Below are 23,512 nucleotides of genomic sequence, written 5' to 3' on the forward strand. Positions count from 1 at the left end.
GGGTGGTAGGGGGGGCGGAGAGGTCGGGAAGAAGATTGCAGGACAAGAAGGTGGTGCTGAGTCTGAGGGTTGGGACTGAGAAAAGGTCGGGGGAGGGGAAATGAGAAAGCTGGAGAAATCTGCATTCATCCCTTGTGGTTGGAGGGTTCCTAGGCAGAAGATGAGGCGCTCTTCCTCCAGGCGCGTGTTGCCATGGTCTGGCGATGGAGGAGTCCAAGGACCTGCATGTCCTTGGTGGGGTGGGAGGAGGAGTTTAAAGTGTTGAGCCACAGGGCGGTTGGGTTGGTTGGTCTGGGTGTCCCAGAGGTGTTCTCTGGAACGTTCCGCAAGTAGGCGGCCTGTCTCCCCAATGTATAGGGGGCCACATCGGTGCAGCGGATGCAGTAAGTGATGTGTGTGGAGGTGCAATGAATTTCTGACAGATATGGAAGGATCCCTTGGAGCCTTGGATGGAAGTTAGGGGGGAGGTGTGGGCGCAAGTTTTGCATTTCATGCGGTTGCAGGGGAAGGTGCCGGGAGTGGAGGTTGGGTTGGTGGGGGGTGTGGACGTGACGAGGGAGTCGCGGAGGGAGTGGTCTTTCTGGAACACTGATAGGGGTGGGGAGGGAAATGTATCCTTGGTGGTGGGGTCTGTTTGGAGGTGGCGGAAATGACGAAGGCCCCAAGGGATCCTTCCATATCCGTCAGAAATTCACCTGCACCTCCACACACATCATTTACTGCATCCGCGGCACCCGATGTGGCCTCCTATACATTGCGGAGACAGGCCGCCTACTTGTGGAATGTTTCAGAGAACACCTCTGGGACACCCGCACCAACCAACCCAACTGCCCCTTGGCAGAACACTTTAACTCCCCCTCCCACTCCGCCAAGGACAACACGACATCTCATCTTCCGCCTAGGAACCCTCCAGCCACAGGGGATGAATGCGGATTTCTCCAGCTTCCTCATTTCCCCTCCCCCCACCTTTTCTCAGTCCCAGCCCTCAGACTCAGCACCGCCTTCTTGACCTGCAATCTTCTTCCCAACCTCTCTGCCCCCACCCCCTCTCCGGCCTATCACCTCACCTTAATCTCCTTCCATCTATCGTATTCCCAACGCTCCTCCCCCAAGTCCCTCCTCCATACCTTTTATCTTAGCCTGCTTGGCACACCCTCCTCATTCCTGAAGAAGGGCTTTTGCCCGAAACGTCGATTCTCCTGAAGAATACCCCATGTCAAGGAGTTCTGGATAGATGAACAAGGAGTTGACATCGACTGAGCGTTGCAGATTAGCACATTCTATGGTCCAGGACTATATGCTGAGGGATGCACTAAAGCTTGGGCAGCTGCTGCCAAGTTGCAGTGGGGAAAGACCAGTGTCTGAGGTTTGTCTGCTGAGGTTAAAAGGGGTTTGTTCAGTCATCAGACACTCCTAGTGGCTGAAATGCATGTAAATATTGTTTTGTATGTGTAAGAGATGTCTTTAGTTTCTTTGAATAGAGTCAAACTCCAATGTTTGTTTGCTTCCTTGATATATATTGTACAGAACTGAACTACATTTGTGATTATATATAATAAAGATATCTTTTATGAATAAAGTATATTTTTGAAACCTGGTCAGTGCTACATTAGCTAGGATTCTAGATGGAGACTGTCTAAGCTCACCTATTGTGAAAGGAGAAAAGGAGAAATGTGCTTACTAGGATGAAGATTTATGATATATTGTTATAATTTCGAAACTTTGGTTCTAAAGTGCAAGAACAGTATATGGGTTTAAGTTTGATTTGTATTTTTATGGTATTCATATTAAAATATTGTTGTGGTTCTGTTCGCCAAGCTGGGTATTTGTGTTGCAGACGTTTCGTCCCCTGTCTAGGTGACATCCTCAGTGCTTGGCCTCCTGTGAAACGCTTCTGTGATCTTTCCTCCAGCATTTGTAGTGGTTTGAATCTGCCGCTTCCGGTTGTCAGTCCGAGCTGTCCGCTGCAGTGGTCGGTATATTGGGTCCAGGTCGATGTGCTTATTGATTGAATATGTGGATGAGTGCCATGCCTCTAGGAATTCCCTGGCTGTTTTTTGGCTTGTCCTATAATAGTAGTGTTGTCCCAATTGAATTCATGTTGCTTGTCATCTGTGTGTGGCTACTAAGGGTAGCTGGTCATGTCGTTTCGTGGCTAGTTGGTGTTCATGGATGCGGATCATTAGCTGTCTTGCTGTTTGTCCTATGTAGTGTTTTGTGCAGTCCTTGCATGGGATTTTGTACACTACATTGGTTGTATGTACACCAGCTTGTCTGAAGATTTGTTTACATGCATTTAATTAGGATCTTTAAAATCCTTGAGCTGAATAACTCAGTCCACTAGAAAGTAATGTAGAAGAGAAAAGACGACTGCAGTTGTTTACCGATAGGAGTCCAGTATCCAAAACCATCCACAAGGTCAGCCACTGTGACATACATTTAAGGAACCTATGTTAAACACTATATGAGCAGTGTTAACAATTTAAGAATCTCAAAATAGAAATTTGATAAAACAAAACCCAGAAATTAGCCAAAAAGAAATTGATTTAGTTCTGCCAACTGAACAATGAGCTTTAAAGTGGATATAGTGTGACTCTTTACTGAGATTTAAGAATCTGTAAAGTTGTCAAGGGTAAAAGGTTTGCTTTTTTTTCCTGCTGTTTTGCAACAAGTCTGTTTCAATTCTTTTTCAGATACAAAAACTTTTTTTGTACAATAAATGTTTCTACTATTTTGTTAAACGTACATGGATAGTGTTATGTGATTTTAGTATCTTGTATTTTTAGTATCACTTATTTTAGGTTTTGATTTTCAAATTAGAGATATGTTTTATTCTGTGCTTGAAGAGTTTAATGATTAACTTCTAAGTATTGAAGTACTGTAACCATGGTAAGTTATTTTAAAACAGCTGGAGGGCATCAGCTTCAAGAATAATAGGGTTTTGTGCAGACTGGGAGAATTTTATGACCAAAGAAGGTAAACAAGCTCTGGAAGGTCAGGAATTATTTATTTTAAGATAAGCGGAAGTATCCACAGCTAGGGAAAGATTTTTTAAATTTTCAAGTCAGGCCAGTTCTACAGACGTTTTTGAATAAAGATGGAGTATAAAACAGTGCTTCAGAAAAAGGAAGGAGACAGAACAAAGTTAGGGGTTTACGAATACTGCCATGCCAGAAGAGTTTGGATAAAATCCTGAAGAGGTTATTTGAAGCTGAGAACATTTTACTGTCAAGTGTATAACAACTCCAGGAAAACGTTGTTTGATTTTCCAGGCTGGAGGTTGAAGTCACAGTCAAATTAAGCCAATTGATGTCACAGAAAGAGATTCTGTTTTCTAAGTATTTTACAAGGATGCTTTTGAGTACTGAACAACATATTTTTGAGATCTAAAAAGGAGGTTTCTTTGGGATTAATGGGAGTATATATTATCTTGTGTTTCAAGTTTTTTGAAGTTTGTTTTGTAAGTAAATGGTTTATTGGTTTTTTGTTCTTTGTTTATTTTGATTAATTAAAAACTAAACTGACAGCATTTTGTGCTTAGGTTTCAGTGTAAGATCATTCGATAAAACCATACCAAACTAAATTATGATCTATTAAGTCAGTTTTCAGTCTCACTTAGAGTCATAAAGATGTGCACTTGTCCAGTAACATTATCAGCTGGGATCATAACACACATTACTCCGGTAACAGACTGCATTTTCAGGATAGGAAGAACCTGTTTCCCAAAGAAAGTCAGCTCAGCACCTTCAGTTTAAGAGTGGAATACCAATACCAATCTTCCTTCCATTGACTCTGTCTACAGTTCCCACTGTCTTGGGAAAGCAGCCAATATAATCAAAGACCCTTCCCACCTTAGTTATATTCTCTTCCACCTTCTTCCATTAAACAAAAGATACAAAAGTTTGAAAACACTAAAGATTTAAGAACAGCTTCTTCCCCATTACAATCAGACTTATGAATGGACCTCTGACATATTAGAGTTGATCTTTCTCTGCGCCTTCTCTGTAGCTATAACACTACATTCTGTTCTGTTACCATGATATACTTATGCAAGGTATGATTTGTCTAATTAGCACACAAAACAATACTTTTCACTGTATCTGGTACATGTGACAACAGCAAATCAAAATCAATACCCAGTCAGAGTCAGCACCTTCAGAAGAGGAGGGGACCTGTATCCCAGAGACAGTCAGCACTTTCATGAAATGAGAATGTAAATTGGCTGGGAAGATGAAAAAGCTTGCATAAGCTTTTAGTATGCTTTCCTTTATTAGTCAGAGTATTGAGTACAGGGGTTGGGAGGTCATGTTGGGGCTAAACAGGACATTGGTTAGGCCACTTTTGGAATATTGTGTGTAAATCTGGTCTGCTTTCTATCGGAAGGATGTTTTGAAACTTGAAAGGGTTCAGAAAAAATTTACAAGGATGCTGCCACAGTTGGAGAATTTGAGCTATAGGGAGAGGTGAATAGGCTGGGGCTGTTTTCCTTGGAGTGTCGGAGGCTGAGGGTTGACTTATAGAGGTTTATAAAATCATGAGGGACATGGATAGGATAATAGACAAAGTCTCTTCCCTGGGGTGGGGGAGTCCAGAACTAGAGGGCAAAGACTTGGGGTGAGAGGGGAAAGATATAAAAGAGAGCAGAGGTGCAACTTTTTCCCACAGAGGGTGGTACAGGTATGGAATGAGCTGTTTAGAGGAAGTGGTGGAGGCTGGTACGATTGCAACATTTAAAAGGCATTTGGATAGGTATATGAATAGGAAGGGTTTGGAGGGATATGGTCCGGGATCTGGCAGATGGGACTAGATTGGATTGGGATATCTGGTCAGCATGGACGAGTCAGACCGAAGGGTCTGTTTCCATGCTGTACATCTCTATAACTCTATGTCACAAAGCATTCTTAAGCAGCAACCATGAAAGCAGTATTTGGAAATGAATTTATTATGCAGCAAGTTCTTGAAACCAGGAAGTTTAAAACAAATTCCTCTCCGCAAAAGTTTGTAGAAAATATAATCATTGCACATATTTATAGCTGAATTCATACCTTGGTGACAAAGGAAGACTTTGCTTGTTTGGAGACAGAAATAATGCTGACCATCACAGCCTTGATACTTCCCCACAGTGAATAAGCTTCCATTTTCAATCTCCAGCCAGAATTCACCATGCTTCCCAGCTAACAGCGTGCCATCTTCACTCTGCAACAGAACACTCTCTCAGATATTTCTGTACCTCAATTCACCTTGATGCCTTGAGATGGTGCTTGTGCATCTGTCACCTTCTTGAACACTGATGGTGATTTGACAATGTGCAATGAGATAACATATAGCAGCAGAATGAGGCTATTCAGCCCACTGAGTTTGCTCCTTCATTCAATCACGGCTGATGTGTTTCTCAAACTCATTCTCCTGTCATCTCCCTGTAACCCTTGATCTCCTTACCAATCAAAATCCTACCTGGATCAGATCTGAGGAAGATTCACTTGAGGCAATATTAACTCTGATTTCTCTCCACAGATACTGCTAGAGTTTTTCCAGCATTTTCTATTTTTATCTGATTTACAGCATCTGCAGTTCTTTCTGTTTTTAAGATCCTAAGATTGTCTTAAATACACTCAATGATTTGGCCTCCACAGCCTTTTGCAGCAATGGGTTCCATAAATCCACCACTCTCTGGCTGAAAAAACTCCCCCCATCAGAGTTGTGGGAGATTAAGAAATAATTGACTGTCTGCTGGAGGAGTGTTTGGATCTGGCTCATATCAGACTGCTTAGATCAGCTGAAGAGGCAGTTAGAGTCACTGAGGATCTTACAGGAGGCACAGAGTGTGATGGTTAGTAGTTTTAGAGAGATGATTATACCGCACATTCAGTCAGATAGATGGGTAACTATCAGGAAGTGTAGGAAGGTAGTTCAGAAGTCTCCTGTGACTGTTCCTCTCTCAAACAGATATACCATTTTGTTAGTGTTAAGGAGGATAGCCCCTCAGGGGAAAATAAAAGTGGCAGCCAGATCTTGGGCACCAAGAACGAATCTTACGTTCAGCAGGGTTTGTCAAGATTCAAAAGAGTAATGAGGGACTCTCTTGGCTGGGGCACAGACAGGAGGTTCTGCGGCCGTGAGTATGAACTCAGGATGGTATGTTGCCTCCCTGATACCAGGGTCAAGGATGTCTCAAAACAGTTTGCAGCATATTGTCAAATGGGAGAGTGAGAAGCTGGAAGTTGTACACATTGGTAAGAATGACATAATTAGGGAAAGGGTTAAGGCTTGCAGAGTAAATATAGGAGGTTAAAAAGCAGAACCTCAACGGTAGTAATTTCTGCAAAACACCTGCTAGTGAGAGTAGGAAGACGACGACAGGGCAGATAAATCTATGGCTGAGGAGATGGTGCAGTGAGCAAGGATTCAGATTTTTGAATCATTGGGATCTCTTCTAGGACAGAAAAGACCTGTTCGAAAGGGGCAGGCTTCATTTGAACTGGAAGGAGACCAATATCTTGGCAGGGAGATTAACCAGTGCTATTTGGGAGCCTTTAAACTAGTTTTTTTGGAGTGGGGGTGGCGGTTGGGAGGATCCTAAGTAGTAGTGAGAATAGAAAGACAGATGAGGATGCTCTGAATTTTAGAAAGCGCAAGTTAGTTAGAAAAGGCAAGCAAAAGTCAGTCAGAGAACAAGGCAACTCTGATTAAATAAACTTCATTTATTTCAATGCAAGGGGTCTTACAGGTAAGGCAGATGAACTCAGGGCATGTATGGGAACAGGGGACTGCAACATCACAGCTATTGCAGAAACATGACTGAGTGAAGGACAGGACTGGCAGCTCAATGTTCCAGGGTTTAGATGCCATAAGAAGGATTGAAAGGGAGGAGAGAGAGGAGGAATAGCATTTTTGATTAATAAAACATTACTGAAGTACTTAAAAAAGGATATTTCTAAGTGTCTGTCCAATGTAGCTGCATGGGATGGTATTGTACTAATAGGTACCCGCAACAGTCAGACAGTAATTAAGCAGCAAATGTGTAGAGATCTCAGATTAAAAAAACAGGGTTGTAATTGCAGCGGATTTTAACTGTCCAAACATAGACTGGAGACTGCCACAGTGTTGAAGGCTTGGATGGTGAGGAAATGTGTTCAAGAATTTTTTTAAAAATCAAACCTACTAGAGATGGAACAAAACTTGATATTCTCTTGAAAAATAAGGCAGAGCAATTGACGAAAGTGTTAGTGGGGGAGCACTTTGGGACCAATGATCATAACTCTATTATTTTTTAAACAGTTATGGAAAAGGATAAAAGCTAACATTTTTAATTGGAGTAAGGCAAATTTTGATGGTATGAGACTAGGGCCTCAGGCGACTGACTGTGTGGAGTTTGCACATTCTCCCCGTGTCTGCGTGGGTTTCCTCCAGGTGCTCCGGTTTCCTCCCACAGTCTAAAGATGCACAGGTTAGGTGAATTGCCCGTGGTGTTAGGTGAAGGGGTAAATGTAGGGGAATGGGTCTGGGTGGGTTGCTCTTCGGAGAGTCAGTGTGGACTTGTTGGGCCAAAGGGCCTGTTTCCACATTGTAAGTAATCTAATTGATTGGAGTAGTTTATTCACAAGGAAAGGGATGACTGGCAAGTGGAAGGCTTTCAAAAGTTAGATAATGAGGTTTCAGAGACAGTATGTTCCTGTTAGAGTGAAGGGCAAGGCTGGTAAAAGTAGGGAACAATGGATAAATAAAGATATTGAGGCTCTAGTCAAGAATAAGAAGTAGTCAAACATAAGATATAGTCATTTGGGATCAAGTGAATCCCTTAAAGAGTATAAGGGGTGTAGGGACATTCTTAAGAGAAAAATTCAGGAAGGCAAAAAGGAGGCATGAGAAAGCCTTGGCAGATAAGGCTAAGGATAATCCAGACAGATTCAGTAAGTACATTACGCACAAAAGAGCAATTAGGGAGGGAATAGGGTCCTTTAAAGGTCAACGAGGTTGTCTATGTGTGGAACCACAGATGAGAGAGATAATAAACAAATATATTTTACTGTAGACAAAGAAATAGAGGTGGGAGAACTCAGGAAAATAAATACTGATGTCTTGAAACATCAGTCTACATTACTGAAGAGGAAGTGCTAGAGGTCTTAAATGTGAATAAATCCCCAGGACTTGATCAAGTGTACCTCAGGACATTGTGGGGAGTTAGGGAAGAAATTCCAGGGCCCCAGCAGAGATATTTGCATCATCTACAGGTACAGGTCAGGTGCTGGAGGATTGGAGGGTGGCTAATGTTGAGCCTTTCTTTAAGAAAGGCTGTAAGGAGAAGCCTGGAAGGTACATACCTGTGAGTTGATAGTCATCATGGCTTTGTGTGTGGTAAATTGTTTTTTGAGGATGTAACCAAAACAACTGAGAGATCAGAGCAGTAGACATATGGACTTTGGTATAGTCTCTGACAGGGCTCCACATAGTAGACTATTAGTAAAGTTAGATCACATAAAATTCAGGGAGAGCTTGCCAATTGGATATAAAACATGCATGACTGTAGACGACAGAGGATAGTGGCGGAGGGATGTTTTTCAGACTGGAGGCCTGTGACCAGTGGTAAGCTACAGGGATCGATACTGGGTCCACTTTTGTTCAGAATTCTTATAAACAACTTACATGAGAATTTTGGAGGCATGTTAGTAAGTTTGCAAAATCAGTGGCATAATCAACAGTGAAGAAGGTTATACAAGATTACAAAGGGATCTTGATCAATTAGGCTAATGGGCTGAGGAATGGCAGATAAGTTTAATTTGGCTAAATGTGGGGTGTTGCATTTTGGTAAAACAAACAAAGGCCATGAATTATATAATTAATGGCACGGCCCTGGGTAATGTTATAGAACAGAGAGACCTAGAGATTCAGGTACATAATTCTTTGGAAGTTACATGATAGGTAAACAGGGTGGTTAAGACGACATTTAGAATGCTCGCCTTCTTTGCTCAGACCATTGTGTATAGGCGTTGGGATGTCAGGTTGAGGTTGTACAGGACATTAATAAGGCCACTTTTGGGGTACTGTGTACGGTCCCGGTTGCCCTGCTATAGGAAGGATATTATTAAATTGGAGAAGGTTCAGAAAAGATTTACCAGGATGTTGTCCGGAATAGGTGGGAGGGCTGGGACCTTTCTCACTGGAGCATAGGAGGTTGAGGGGTGATCTTATATCAGTGTCAGATCTAAAGAATCAATCCTTAACTCTGAGGTTGTACGCTTTGGTGTTAGTGTCTCTTACGAGTGGAAATATCTCCATGTTCACTTTATGCAGACCTCTCAGTTTTCTGTAAATTTAAATCAGATCCTCACTCATCCTTTTAAATTCCATCGAGTACAGACCCAGAGTTCTCAACTGTTTGTCATATCACAAGCCCTTCAGCCCCAGGATCATTCTTATAAACCTCCTCTAGATCCCCGCAAATGTCAGCGCACATCCTTCCTCACATACAGGGCGCAAAACTATTCACAACATTACAAATGGTGTTGAACCAGAGGCTTGTACTGCTGAGGCTGTATATCTCTGCTCTTGTATTCTAGCCCTCCTGAAATGAATGCTAACATTGCATTGGACTTCCTAACTGTCAAATGAACCTGCATATTAACCTTGGGATTCCAAGCTCAGAATTCTCCAAAGTCCCTTTGCTCTTCAGATTAATGTGAGGAAGATGATGGCATGGTGGTATTTATCACTATACTATTGACCCAGGTGATGTTCTGGGTCCTAGGTTCAAATCCCACCATGACAAATGGCAGAATTTTAAATTCAATAAAAATCTGAAATTAAGAATCTAATGATGACCGTGAATCCATTGTCAATTGTCGGAAAAACACATCTTGTTCACTAATGTCCTTTAGGGAAGGAAATCTGCTATTTTTACCTGGTGTGGCCTACATGTGGCTTCAGACCCACAGCAATTTGGCTGACTCTTAACTCCCCTCTGGGCAACTAGGGGTGGGCAATAAATGCTGGCCTAGTCAGCGATACCCTCACCCTGTGAATAAAATTTTTAAAATCCCCAAAGCCTTTCCCAGTTTAGAAATTAGTCTACACGTTTAGTCTTCCTACCAAAGTGCTTAACCTCACACTTTCCCACATTGCTAGTTCCCCTCCAAGCCACTCACCATCCTGACTTGGAAATATATCGCCATTCCTTTATTGTCGCTGTGCTCTCCCTAAGGCCATTGCAGATCAACCTACAGCCTATGGACTGCAGCAGTTCAAGGCAGCAGCTCACCACCACCTTCTCAAAGGCAACTTGGACCAGGCAATAAATGCTGGCAAGCCAGCGACACTCATGTCCCACGGGTGAATTAAAAAATAAATATTGTATTACATCTGCCACTTCTTTGCCCACTCTCCTACTCTGTCCAAGTTCCTCTGCAGCACCCTACTTCCTCAACACAATCTGTCCCTGCACCTATCTTAGTGCCATCCACAACTAAGTTAATTCTAAGACCACTGCTAAGGACAGTTAATAGTCAACCACAATAATGTAAGACTGGAATCAAACAGGCTCAGACGAGATGAGGATAGCAAGTTTCCTCCCCTACAGAACATCACTGAACCAGTTGGGGTATTATTACAATCCAACAGATCACCTTTTCCTGAGACCAGCCTCATATTTCTAGGTTTTAGTTATATCTGGATTTAAACACTCAGATGTTTCATGACGGCATTTGAATTCTCAATCAATGAATTACTAATTACTATATATACCACATACAGGAAACTCAAACTGTGAGTTACCATCTCATTCACATACACACAATTCTCTCATATACTCTCACCTTGGTATCAGTGTATATGCTCACAAGCCCATGTGACACATTAAGAAGGATCGACAGAAAGCTCTGGCAATTCTTGTTCGGTTGTTCAACTTTCTTTTTACGACGTGAACGGTGGGCAGGGTCAGTACTAGGGCAAAACTGCAGAGTCTCTTCATCAGAACCACTCTCGTCATCTAGAAAACACATGTAAGGAATCATGGGTCAGGTAATCTTCAGGACATACCATCCAGGCAAATGCTACAGCTTTCCCTGCCAAAAGTGAGGCGGCGAATATGCAGCAGCTAAGGCAGCATATGAAACAGGATAGAGATGATGTCAAGGTAGAAGCCAAAACATTAACCTGTCTTTCCATTACTCACCTTGATTCTGCATTGTTCTTCCAGTTTTGCCTAACCTCATTACATTCCACCAACCAGTCACTCCCTTCTTGCCCTCTCAGCACATTGATTTTTTTAAACATACATTATTAAATCATAAACACTTCGAGTAAAAGAGGCAATTTGGCACATTGCGATCTTGCTGGCTGTTTGAAAGAGTTTTTCAATGACTCTCACTCCCTGTGCTTTCCCTGATGTCCTGAAATTTTTACTTTTCCCTTCAAGAATTGTGACTTTTGGAGGTTACTCTTGAATTTGCTTCCATTGTCCTTTCAGGCAAAGCATTCCAGATCAGAAGGCCATTTCTCTCATTGCTCCTTCTCTGGATTTTTTGCCAATTGTCTGAAATCCTCCAGTTAGCAATGCTTCTACCACAGGCAATAGTTTAACTCACACAATCCCTCAACTTGCAGTGACTCTGTATCATCTGGTAACCAGGTTTACTCAAAGGAGAACCCCAGCTTCGTCTTATTACAGTCTGACTTTGCATTTTGCTAAGGTAGTCAATATGTGGGATGTAGGGACATTAAGCAATACTCTGTTCCTCTTCACAATACTGGGAGTGATAGCAACACAGGAACAGGACTAGGCCATTCAGCCCCTTGAGGCAGTTCCACCATTCAATGAGTTTATGGCTGATCTGTGGCCTAACTCCATATACCTGTCTTTGGCCCATATCCTTTAATATCTTTGCTTAACAAAAAAAAAAATCTCAGATTTAATACTATCAATTTATCCAGCATTCACAAGTGTTTGTGGAAGAGTGCTCCAAACATCTACTGCATAAAGCATGCAGCCCCTGCCTTCTGAGCTAATGTGAATGATAGGAGTTACATGGACCTGAATCAAAACAGTGTGTAGGGTGGTGTGATACTGTACCGTCCTGGAGGAGGAGTGTTGACTTGAGTTGAGGGAGATTCTCTTTGTTGAATGCGTTGATTAACTGGCTGGCTACAGACAGTCCAACCCCGTAAGTAATGTTCTCAACAGTCTCGACAGGAGATGGGGCAGCAGGCTCCCATAGTAACAAATCATTATTTATTCTGTAGTAAGCGTAATGAATAACACAAATAAATTATTACATAAAGATAGCATTTGTCTTAACATACTGCTTTATCACATCTTCAGGATGTTCAAAATCAATAATATACACAGAAATGTAGAAATTAGTAGCAGGAGTAGACCATTCATCTCTTCAAGCCCACTCTCCCAAATATCCAATATGACCATGGCTGATCAACCAACTCAGTATCCGGTTTCTGCTTTATACCTAACTCCTTGTGAAAATATTTGAAATGCAGTTTGAAATGTGGGCAGACAGACACAACAGGTGTTGGTTGAGGATGGAGTATTGTCTTACAGTCCAGAAAACCCCTGCTCCTCACAACAATCAGAGTACAGAGTACAGCAGAACAGAAAAAGGCCCTTCAGCCCATCATATGTGTTGATAATCAAGCACCTAGGTACCCTAATCCCATTTCCCAACTCTTGCCCCATAGGCAAGGGGGCAATTGGACTTTTAACACCCATTAGAACAAGACGATCACACATCATTATACCTCATTCTGATGAAGCCTGACAAGGTATAAACAGAGAACATAGCATATAGAATTAGGCCAATCAGCCTATTGGGACTGCTCCACCATTCGACCACAGCCGATATGTTTCTTAACCTCATTCTCCTGCCTTCTCTCCACAATCCTTGACTAACTAAGAATCTCTCTGTCTTAAATACACTCACTGACTTGCCCTCCACAGCCCTCTGCATCCATGTATTCCACCGATTTGCCATCCTCTGGCTAAAGAAATTCTTCTTCATCTCAGTTCTAAAGAACCTCAGGTCCTAGTCTTTTCTACTTATGGAAACATCTTCTCCACATGCACTCAATCCAGGCCTCTTAGAATTCTGTAAGTTTCAATGAGATCGACCCTCATCTTTCTGAACCCCATCAAGTACAGACTCTGAGTCCTCAACCACCCCTGATATGACAAACCTGTCAGCCCCAATCATTCTTGTAAATCTCCTCTGGATCTCCTCCAATGCCAGCAGTTCCTTCCTTAGATACAAGCACCAAAACTGCTCAAATACTCTGAATGTGGTCATTCCAGACCCTTAAACAGCCTCAGCACAACATCTCTGCTCTTGTATTCTAGCCATGTTGAAATGAATACTAACATTGCATTTGCTGTCCTAACTGGCAACTGAATCTACATGTTAACCTGAAGAGAATTCTGAAATAGGAGTCCCCAAGTTTCTTTGTTTCAGATTTCCATAGCCTTTCCCCATTTAGAATACAGTCCATGCCCCTATCCTTCCTATCAAAGTGCACAACTCCACACTTTCACACATTGCATTCCCTCTAATTGGATACAAAATTTGCTTGATGGTAGGAAGCAGAGGGTAATAGTGTAGAGATGCTTGTTGGACTGGAGGCCTGTGACTAGTGCAGTGCCTCAGGGGTTGGTGCTGGGCCATTACTGTTTGCTATCTATATCATTTATTAATCATGCCTTGTACATTCTCATCCAAATCAGTTTGCTGATGACATTAAAATCGGTGGTATTGTGGACAGTGAGGAAGGTTATCAGAAATTGCAGCAGGACCTTGATCAGCTGGGGAAATGGGTCGAGAAATGGCAAATGGAGTTTAATATAGATAAGTGTGAGGTCTTGCATTTTGGAAAGTCAAATCAAGGTAGGAGTTTCATGGTGAATGGTAGGGCCTTAAGGAGTGTAGTGGAACAGAGGGAACTTGGAGTTCAGGTTCACAGTTCTCTGAACGTGAAGCCCCAGGTAGACAGGGCAGTGAGGAAGGCTTTTGGCACATTGACCTTCACCAGTCAGGGCATTGAGTATAGAAGTTGGGAAGTTATGTTGCAGTTGTATAGGACGTTGGGGAGGCTGTACTTGGAATACCGTGTTCAGTTTTGGTCATCTTGTTACTGGAAGGATGTTATTAAACTGGAAAGAGTGCAGAAGAAATTTACAAGGATACTGCCAGGAATCAATGATCTGAGTTATAGGGAGAGGTTGGACAAGCGAGGACCTTTTTCTTTAGAGCAAAGGAGACTGAAGGGGGAACTGATAGAGGTGTAGAAGATCATGAAAGGCATGGATAGGGTGAATTCACTCAGTCTTTTTCCCAGGGTTGGGGAAATCGATGACTAAAGGGCATCAGTTTAAGGTTAGAGGGGAGAGAATAAAGAGGGAACCTGAGAGGTAATCTTTTCATACAGCGAGTGGCACGCATATGGAATGAGCTACCAGCAGAAATGGTTGTGGCGGTACACTAACAACATTTAAAAGGCATTTGGACAAATACATGGATAGGAAAGGTTAGAAGGGTATGGGCCAAGTGCAGGGAAATGGGGTTAGTGTGGATGGACATTTTGGTCAGCATAGATCAGTTTGGGCCAAAGGGCCTGTCTCTGTGCTGTAGGACTCTATGATTCAACCTCTTCTTTGCCCGCTCTCCTGGAATATCCAAGTCCCTCTGCAGCCTCCTCATCTACTCAACACCACCTATTCCTCCATCTATCTCTGCATCATATACAAAGATGGTAACAACGCACTCAGTTCTTTCATCCGGATTGTTAATGCATAACGTGAATAGTTGTGGTCCAAACGCGGACACCTGCAGAACTCCACAAGTCACTGACTGCCATCCTGAAACAAAAATCCTTTATCCCTACTTTCTGCCTCCTGCCAGTCAACCAATCCTCTATCCATGCCAGTACCTTACCCTTAACACCATGGTCTCTTACCTTATTTAGCAGCTTCTTGTGCAGCACCTTGACAAAGGCCTTCTGGAAATTCAAACAGATCATGTCCACTGGCTTTCCTTTTGTCTAACCTGCTCACCACCACTTCAAACAATTCTAACAGATTTGTCAGGCGTGACCTCCTTTTGATGAAGTTGTGCTAATTCAGCCCTATTTTAACATGCACTTCCAAGTGCTTTGTAGTCTTATCCTTAATAATAGACTTTAAAATATTACCAACAATTGAAGCCATAGTTTCCTGTCTTCTGCCTCCCTCCTTTCTTAAACAGGAATGTTATATTAGCCATTTTCCAGTCCTCTGGGATCCTCCCTGGCTCCAGTGATTCCTGAAAGATCACTACCAATGTCTCAAGAATCTCCTCAGCTATTTCCTTCAGAACTCTGAGGTGTAATCCACCTGGTCAAGTTGACTTATCCATTTTAAGAGCTTTTAGCTTCCTCAGCACATTCTCCTTAGTGATTGCCACTACACTCACCTAGCCTCTGTTCTCTTGAAGTTCCGGTAAGCTACTGATGTCTTCCACTGTGAATACTAATACAAAGTATCAATTCAAATCCTCTGCCATTTTTTTGTTCCGCATTACTATTTTTCCAGCCTCATTTTCCAGTGGTCTAATGTCCACTTTTGCCTCTCTCTTACCTACCAGATATCAAAAATTTTTTGCTATCTTCTTTCATACTACCAGCTGTCTTACACTCATATTTCACTTCCTCCCCTCCTGACTGTATTTTTAGATATCCTCTGCTAGTTTTTAAAGGCTTCCCACTAATTTTCACCACATTGCATGCTCTTTCTTTTGCTTTTACACTGCCCCTGACTTCCCTCATCAGCGGTGGTTGCCTCATCCTCCCCTTAGTATGTTTCGTTTTCCTTGGGATGAATTTCAGCTGTGCCTCCCGAATTACCCCAGAAACTTGTACCATTGCTGCTCCATCTTCTAATCAACCCTGGCCAGCTCCTCACTCATGCCATCGTAGTTCCCTTACTCAGTTATAATACTGTTACATCTGATTCCAGCTTCTCCCTCTCAAACTACAGCGTGAAGTCTATCATATTATGGTCACTGCCCCCTAGAGGTTCTTTCTCCTTAAGCTCCCTAACCAAGTCTGCCGTGCTGCATATCTCCAAATCCAGAATTGCCTATTCCCTAGTGGCCTCAACCACAAACTGCTCTAAAAAACCATCGTGTGGACATTCCACAAATTCCTTTTCTTGGGATCTACTACCATTCTAATTTTCCCAGACCACCTGCATACTAAAGTCCCCCATGATGATTGTAATGGAGCTTTTCTTACACACATTTTCTATCTAGGAGTGGCCTGTACATATATCCCATTAGGGTCTTTTTGCTTTTGCAGTTGCTCAATTTTACCCACACAAATTCTACACATTTTGACCTTACATCACTGCTTGCTATTGATTTAACTTTGTTGACCCTGTATCAATTTGCTTGTGGCTTAAGTAGTAATCCAGAGATTATTATCCTTGTGGTTCTGCTTTTTAATTTAGCCCCTAGCTGCACGTATTCCCTCAGCAGAACGTTTTTTCTCTTTTTACCTGTATTGTTGGCACGTATGTAGACCACTCCAAGTTCCTCTGCAGCCCAGATGAGGTATCCTGAACCTCAGCACCAGGCGAGCAACACAGCCTTCAAGACTCTCAATCCTAGACATTGAAAACAGTGTCCATTCCTCTGTCTGTACTATCCCCAGTTAGAACTACATTTCCCTTTTCACTACCCACTCTTGAATGGCTCCCTGTATCACAGTGCTATCATCAGTTTGGTCATCCTTCCTGAAGCCACCATTCTCATCCACACAGGAAGCAAGAGTCTTTAACCTGTTAGACAAGTTCGAGGGCTGAGGCTCCTTGAGCACTATCATGATTCCACTACTGCCTTGCACATAGCCACATCCTTCTGTCCCTGACCAAACTTGATGTACAGAGGAACCTCAATTATCCAAAGGACTAGGAGTATTTTGTTTGGTTAATTGAATTCCAGATAATCGAACGCTGGATAACATAGTTTAGCCGAGCATCAGGACCTTGGGATCTTGCTGGATATTCCAATATTCAGGTAATCGAATGCCAGATAATCGAGGTCCCTCTGTAGTTAATCAAAGTGCTGTGACTGCCTCCTGAATCAGTGTCCAGGTAACTCTCCCCCTCCTTGATATGTCACAGTGTTCAAAGCTCAGACTCCAGCTCATCAACTCTGAGCTAGAGCTCCTCAAACCATAAGACCATAAGAATATAGGAGCTGAATTAGGCCATTCAGTCCATTAAGTCTGGTCCGCCATTCAACCAACACTTGCCACAGAGAGACTGCTCACTCTGGCTGGAAAATCTAGAACACTGGGGCACAGTCTCAGAATAAAAGACCAATCATTGAGGACCGGGATGAGGGAACATTTGTCATTCACAGCGTTGTGAATCTTTGAAATGGTCTACGATAAGGTGGTACAGATTCCACAATAGAGTTTACTTAAGATTTAAACAGACTGATTTTTGGTCTCCCAAGGAAGGAAGAGGTATAGAGTGGAGATGGAAAGGTCAAGTTGAGGTAGACGCTTGACCATGATCGCCTTGAATAGCAGGGCAGGCTTGACAGTTTGTATGGTCTATTTCTATCTCCTTTTCTTCTGTTCAAAACATGGAACTTTTACACGGCATTCCCTCAGCACTGCAACGTACAAGGGCTGAAGTCCCCAGATTGAGGCTTGAAATCACTGACTCAAAGCAAAATAGAAAATGTAACAAAACAGTTCATGCAGACAGCAATGGTTTTTCATAAATCATGAAACTAAACAATGAAATCTAATACATAATCAAACTTTAAGCAAAACAAATGTAAAATTTGGTGGTTTTTAAGACCTTCACCCCATATTTTTGCAATTGCTGGAGACATGTTGTGGCTAGGTTGCTGGATTAGTGATTCCAGAGTCCAGATTTATAATTGAGTAGAATATGAGAATACTAGATTGAAAATTTAAACTTGACTTTTAATAATCAGGGAGTGAAAACCTGGCATTAGGAAAAATGATCGTGGAGCTGCTTCATTTTCTTGAGAGTGGGAATATGTGCCGATATGGCTCGCATTTGGCACATGAACAGCAGTAGGCCATTCAGTCCCTCAAGCCTGTTTCACCAATCAACGAGATCATGGCTGATCTGAGGCCTAACTTCATAAAACTGACTTTGGCTCACATCCCTTAATACATTTGCTCAACAAAAATTTATCTATCTCAGATTTAAAACTGATAACTGATCCAGCATCTACTGGCTTGCAGAAGAGAGTTCCAAATACCTATAGACTTTGTGTGTAGAATTGCTTTCCAATATCTCTCCTAAATGGTCTGGCCATTATTCTTAGACTGTGCACCAACTATGACTCCCAACATGATTGATGCTTTACAGGCCTGGCTGAACCAGAGTTGAGCAATCAGCACTGGCCTTGCCGGGAATACCACATTTTGAGAATGACTAAAAATGAAAATAATAACGATGCTGTATACCAAAAGGAGGGGTTGAGAGCCAAGAAAATAAAATAAAAACATTAACCACAACCTCATTTGCTGCATTTAGATGGGAGAGACATTAGACTCGCCTGTTATACACCTTCTCATAGAACGCTTTGTTTGGCAGAGTAAGGTTGACATTAGGTAACATCAGTTCCAGTACGTAGTGGGACGTGCTTATGGTTTTATCCTGGAATTGACCCATTTCGAATTGATCCCCTGGCATCACCATCTGCAGAGAGCACACTGATCTAATGAGACAAACAGCGTTGTGGCCTTGTTGATCTACATCAACTGCACCTCCCTCTCCTACTCTCTGTCAGCAAGATGCAACACCCCATTGCTGAGAGTTTTACCAGTTTGGCCATGTTACAAATTGACTTGTTGTTATGTATCACACTGTGTTGAAGTCAGCATTTCCAGATGTAGAACAATTGAACTGTTCATAAAAACACTCTAGAGGTACTGTAATTGCTCATGAACCTGGACTTTCACAAGCTCAGCTAGGAAAGTCATATGGCAGCTGCTGTGTGAAATGGAAGGTGTGAAACTAACTCAGTGAGGCATATGCTTCTGACGCATGTTCACTGGATTAATTCATTACCAGACACTGTGTTTGACCTGTCCTGGAAGAATTTGTTGGGGACAGTATAAGGGAACTATACTCTGTATCTAACTCTGTGCCATATATGTTTCGGGAGAGTTTTATTTGGACAGCATGGAGACAGTTTTATACAGTATCGAGCCCTGTGCTGTACCTGCTTTGAGAGTGTTTGATGGGGACAGTGTAGAAGGAGTTTTACTCTGTATCTAACCCTGTGCTGTTGCAGCCCTGGGAGGGTTTGATGAAGATAGTGCAGAGTGAGCTGTACTCTATAACTAATCTGCTAAAAAGTGCATAATCTTAACCTGTCTGCCTATAATGTGAAGTGATCCATTCGTTACCACGACTTTCTTCATGCTGGTATTCAAAGAATTGAGTTCAAGTAGTGAATTGGACTGGAATCTTGTTTGTGCCACACGCCTAATGGTAAACATCAACAAGAATTGATACCAAGATTAAGATTTCCCCATTTCGTCTAAACAGGTATGAGAAGTAATGCTCCCACCTCTTCATTTTCATACATGACTCTTCGTGAAGAAAAAGGTGATGGCTCTTGCTTTCCCAAATCACAAACGTCCTTCAGGGAATGGCTCCCACCTTCTTCGTCTTCCAGTAAGTGACTGCCAGGTTCCTCTTCCTCTGTCGTTATTCGCTCCAAGATGGAATGCACCACTGTCGGATTCACCTTCAATACAACCCTAGTGACAAAATCCCCATGGTATCAGTACAGACTGAATGTTAATTTAGCATTATGGCAACAAGATATGGACATAACATTCTAAGTCACACAAAGCCATGAGAATCAGATGCGATCCTAGCAGAAATTCTCCAACGATTAAAAGCAAATCGAGATATACAGATAGCCCAATACTCTGGAGGAAGCTAATTGCCATATTTGGCTTTAATTGTCACGGAGCCTTCAGCAGTTGCTGGAATTCTCTTCCTTCACACTGTAGCTCAGACTTACTTCACAATGGTCTTTAAAATCTCTCTTTATACAAAGTCTTAATATATGACTCAGTGGCAGATTTTTGTTTGGGAACACTTGTTAAATGCCTTTGGACAAAGAATAGTAGACTGTTTTAATATGTTAAAGGTGCTTCAGAAATATGTTTATTATAATGCATCCAGCTACTTCACTGAAGTAAATAAAAACCAAATAAGACAGATTTTGAAAAACTTTTGCAGGATATGTTAACAAGTTTGGAGAAAGAATGTGCAGAACAAACCATGGAGCATGGAGCGGGGAACAGACCCTGTCCCTGTGTTGTAAATTCTGCTTACTGTGTAAAATTGACAAACAGGTTTTTCCAGCTCCACTGTATCATGTTTCATGAGTGGACTCTGACCCTCTGTACTGCGGACTGCTCTGCCAAGGTCTAACAAAACAGCTAATGCACATTTCCCTGTCCTCTTTCCTCCCACAAGTTATTAATATTCATAAGGAAAACCTGGTGACATGTGCTCACTTTCTTGATTTCCTGCTTGGTAAGCCTTAGTGCAAATGGGTAATCTCAGTTAATAACAAAAGAAAAGGAAGTGCCACCAATTGGGAGAATGAGTAGATAAAGGATATGTACTATACCTATGGGGTGGCATGGTTCATTGGTTAGCACTGCAGCCTCACAGCACCAGGGCCCCAGATTCAATTCCAGCTCGGGCGATATCTGTGTGGAGTTTGCACGATCCCCCCCCGTATCTGCGTGGGTTTCCTCCGGATGCTCCTGTTTTCTCCCACAGTCCATAGATGAGCAGGCCAGACTAAATTGCCCATAGTGTTAGGTGCATTATCAGAGGGAAATGGGTCTGGGTGGGTTACTCTTCGGGGGATCGGTGTGGACTTGTTGGGCCGAAGGGCCTGTTTCCACACTGTAGGGAATCTAATCTAATCTAATATGCATTCCAATCCTCAGAACATCCTTTAGCATTTTACAGCCAATGAAACAGATTGGAAGGGTACTCACTGCCATAAGGGAAACATAGTGTTACCTGCCTTGGCCAATCAAACTTCCCGCTGTCGGAAGTTGACATGTCTCCATCAGCACCATATGACACTTTAAAAAAGGTGAAAGGTGGTGTTGCAGGATCTTCCTGGAATTTACCTGAGATTAAGAGGAAGCCATTAAGCATTCAATGCAGCCCACAGCACTGCTGTATAATGACAACTAGCAATCCCACCCCCTTGCCAAACAGATTCATCCCTTCTGCTCAGAACTGGCTCAATAGGTACCAGTGAAACTCTTGTATCTTTAATTGGAGGTGCCGATGTTGGACTGGGGTGGACAAGGTCAAAAGTCACACAACACCAGGTTATAGTTTAACAGGTTTATTTGAAATCACGAGCTTTCGAAGCTCTGCTCCTTCAGGTGTAGTTAGAAGGAGCAGCGCTCTGAAAGCTTGTGATTTCAAACAAACCTGTTGAACTCTGACCTAGTGTTGTGTGACTTCTGACTCTTGTATCTTGTCTGGGCAGATGAGGAGGCATCTGATCCTGGCATGGCCCTTCCCAATAGGGGATAACAGGTCATGAGGAGATGCTAGATGGGAGAGGGGAAATCATAGCCAGACAAAAATTAGGGGAAAAATTAAACTTACTCACTTGATAGAGGGTACATCATGCAAAATAAGAAACACCGCCAAGCTACAATCTGAACTTCTTTTCTTTTGACTATTAGTCTAGTAACAACATTTTTATGCTATCATTACCCTCTCAAAGTGATGTGAATCTATGGAATTACTAAAGTACAGTGCACTGGATGCTGGTGACTGAGTAAAGAGGAGTTAGACATATTTTTAATCAGTTACGGGTTCAAGGGTTATGGAGAATTTGCAAGAAACTGGAGTTGAGGCCGAGATGCAAATCAGCCCCACAATCGAATCAACGGTGGAGGCTCGAGCAGGCTTGAGGTGCCGACTCCAGCTCCTAGCTCTTATGTTCTCATATCCCATGAAGTATAAACGTGGGCGCTGGTTTAAAATAATATTGGTAGAATAACAATAAAAGTCACTTAGCTCACCAAGCAGTTCTTTGAAAGTGAGCTCCAACTTGAGCTGCTCATGGGATAAACTCCCAAATAACTCAGTCTTAAATTCTGCCTCGCTGAATTCCAAGTGCAGAATCTCCTTTTGTAGCGATTTCTTGAACCAGGGTCCTCTTTCCTGGTCAGATCGAAGGTCTGGGATTGGGAAGCGGATAGCCAGCTTGAACAAAGCTGTGGTGAGCTGTACAGATGTCCGCTGGTTAGCAGGCGAGGCAGAATCATCACGGAAAACTTCAGTGAAGGCTCTCTGCTGCAACAGGAAAAACGGGAAAAGTGATCACATCATGTGGAAGATACTGCTCCCTCAAGAAGTCAGTGATTGTCACAGAATGGTGGAGCCACACAAACCAGGAAGGCCCAATTCAATCTATGTTCCAGCTGCTCTCAGTATTTCAAAGAATGGCATTTCCATAGTATGCTATTGAGCGTTTTTTAGATTAAATTACAGTGTGGAAACAGGCCCTTCGGCCCAACAAGTCCACACCGACCCGCCACCCACCCATACCCCTACATTTACCCCTTACCTAACACTACGGGCAATTTAGCATGGCCAATTCACCTGACCTGCACATCTTTGGACTGTGGGAGGAAACCGGAGCACCCGGAGGAAACCCACGCAGACACGGGGAGAACGTGCAAACTCCACACAGTCAGTCGCCTGAGGCGGGAATTGAACCCGCGTCTCAGGCGCTGTGAGGCAGCAGCGCTAACCACTGTGCCACCGTTATAGCATTCCAAAACACTTCATAACCAATGAGATTGATGGAAGTGTTGTCAAGCAGAATGCAGGTCAGTCTATTTGAACACAGTAAATTAACACAAGCAACAATTCAAGTATGACTAGATAATCAGTTTTTAAGTATTTATAGAATTATTGAGTCATACAACATGGAAACAGACTCCATAGCCCAACTCATCCACGCTGACCAGACTTTCCAGTCCGACTAGTCTCATTTGCCACCATTTGGCCCCTCCTTATTTATGAGCCCATCTAGATGCCTTTTAAACCTTGTAATTTTACCTGCCTCCACCACCTCCTCTGGCAACTCGTTCTGTACATGCACCACCCCTCTGCATGAAAACGTTACCTACAGTGTGGCACGGTGGCTCAGTGGTTAACAATGCTACCTCACAGCGCCAGGGACCCGGTTTGATTCCCGCCTCAGGTCTGTGTGGAGTTTGCACATTCTCCCAGTGTCTGTGTGGGGTTCCTCTGGGTGCTCCGATTTCCTCCCGCAGTCCAAAGATGTACAGGTCAGGTGAATTAACCATGCTAAATTGCCCATAGTGTTCGGTGCATTAGTCAGAGGGAAATGGGTCTGGATGGGTTATTCTTCGGAGGGTCAGCATGCACTTGTTGGGCCAAATAGCCTGTTTACCC

The 23,512-nt window shown here is 42.8% G+C and overlaps 1 protein-coding gene across 3 annotated transcripts in view; it reads right to left on the minus strand.

Moving 5' to 3' along the window:
- LOC122553319 (autophagy-related protein 2 homolog B-like) overlaps window positions 1–23,512 on the minus strand; it is a 111,837-nt gene that overhangs the window by 48,838 nt on the left and 39,487 nt on the right. For 2 of the 3 annotated variants that reach the window (XM_043696876.1, XM_043696875.1), the window contains exons 15-21: window positions 22,108–22,381; window positions 21,084–21,192; window positions 19,596–19,788; window positions 18,576–18,718; window positions 12,065–12,228; window positions 10,809–10,981; window positions 5,046–5,196 (exon numbers count right to left, since the gene is read on the minus strand). In XM_043696876.1, coding sequence (XP_043552811.1) covers window positions 5,046–5,196; window positions 10,809–10,981; window positions 12,065–12,228; window positions 18,576–18,718; window positions 19,596–19,788; window positions 21,084–21,192; window positions 22,108–22,381 — 1,207 coding nt within the window. The remainder of the gene's footprint in view (window positions 1–5,045; window positions 5,197–10,808; window positions 10,982–12,064; window positions 12,229–18,575; window positions 18,719–19,595; window positions 19,789–21,083; window positions 21,193–22,107; window positions 22,382–23,512) is intronic. The other variant, XM_043696877.1, reaches the window with a different exon arrangement.

The sequence above is a fragment of the Chiloscyllium plagiosum genome, chromosome 10, assembly GCF_004010195.1.
Source record: "Chiloscyllium plagiosum isolate BGI_BamShark_2017 chromosome 10, ASM401019v2, whole genome shotgun sequence".
Lineage (NCBI taxonomy): Eukaryota > Metazoa > Chordata > Chondrichthyes > Orectolobiformes > Hemiscylliidae > Chiloscyllium > Chiloscyllium plagiosum.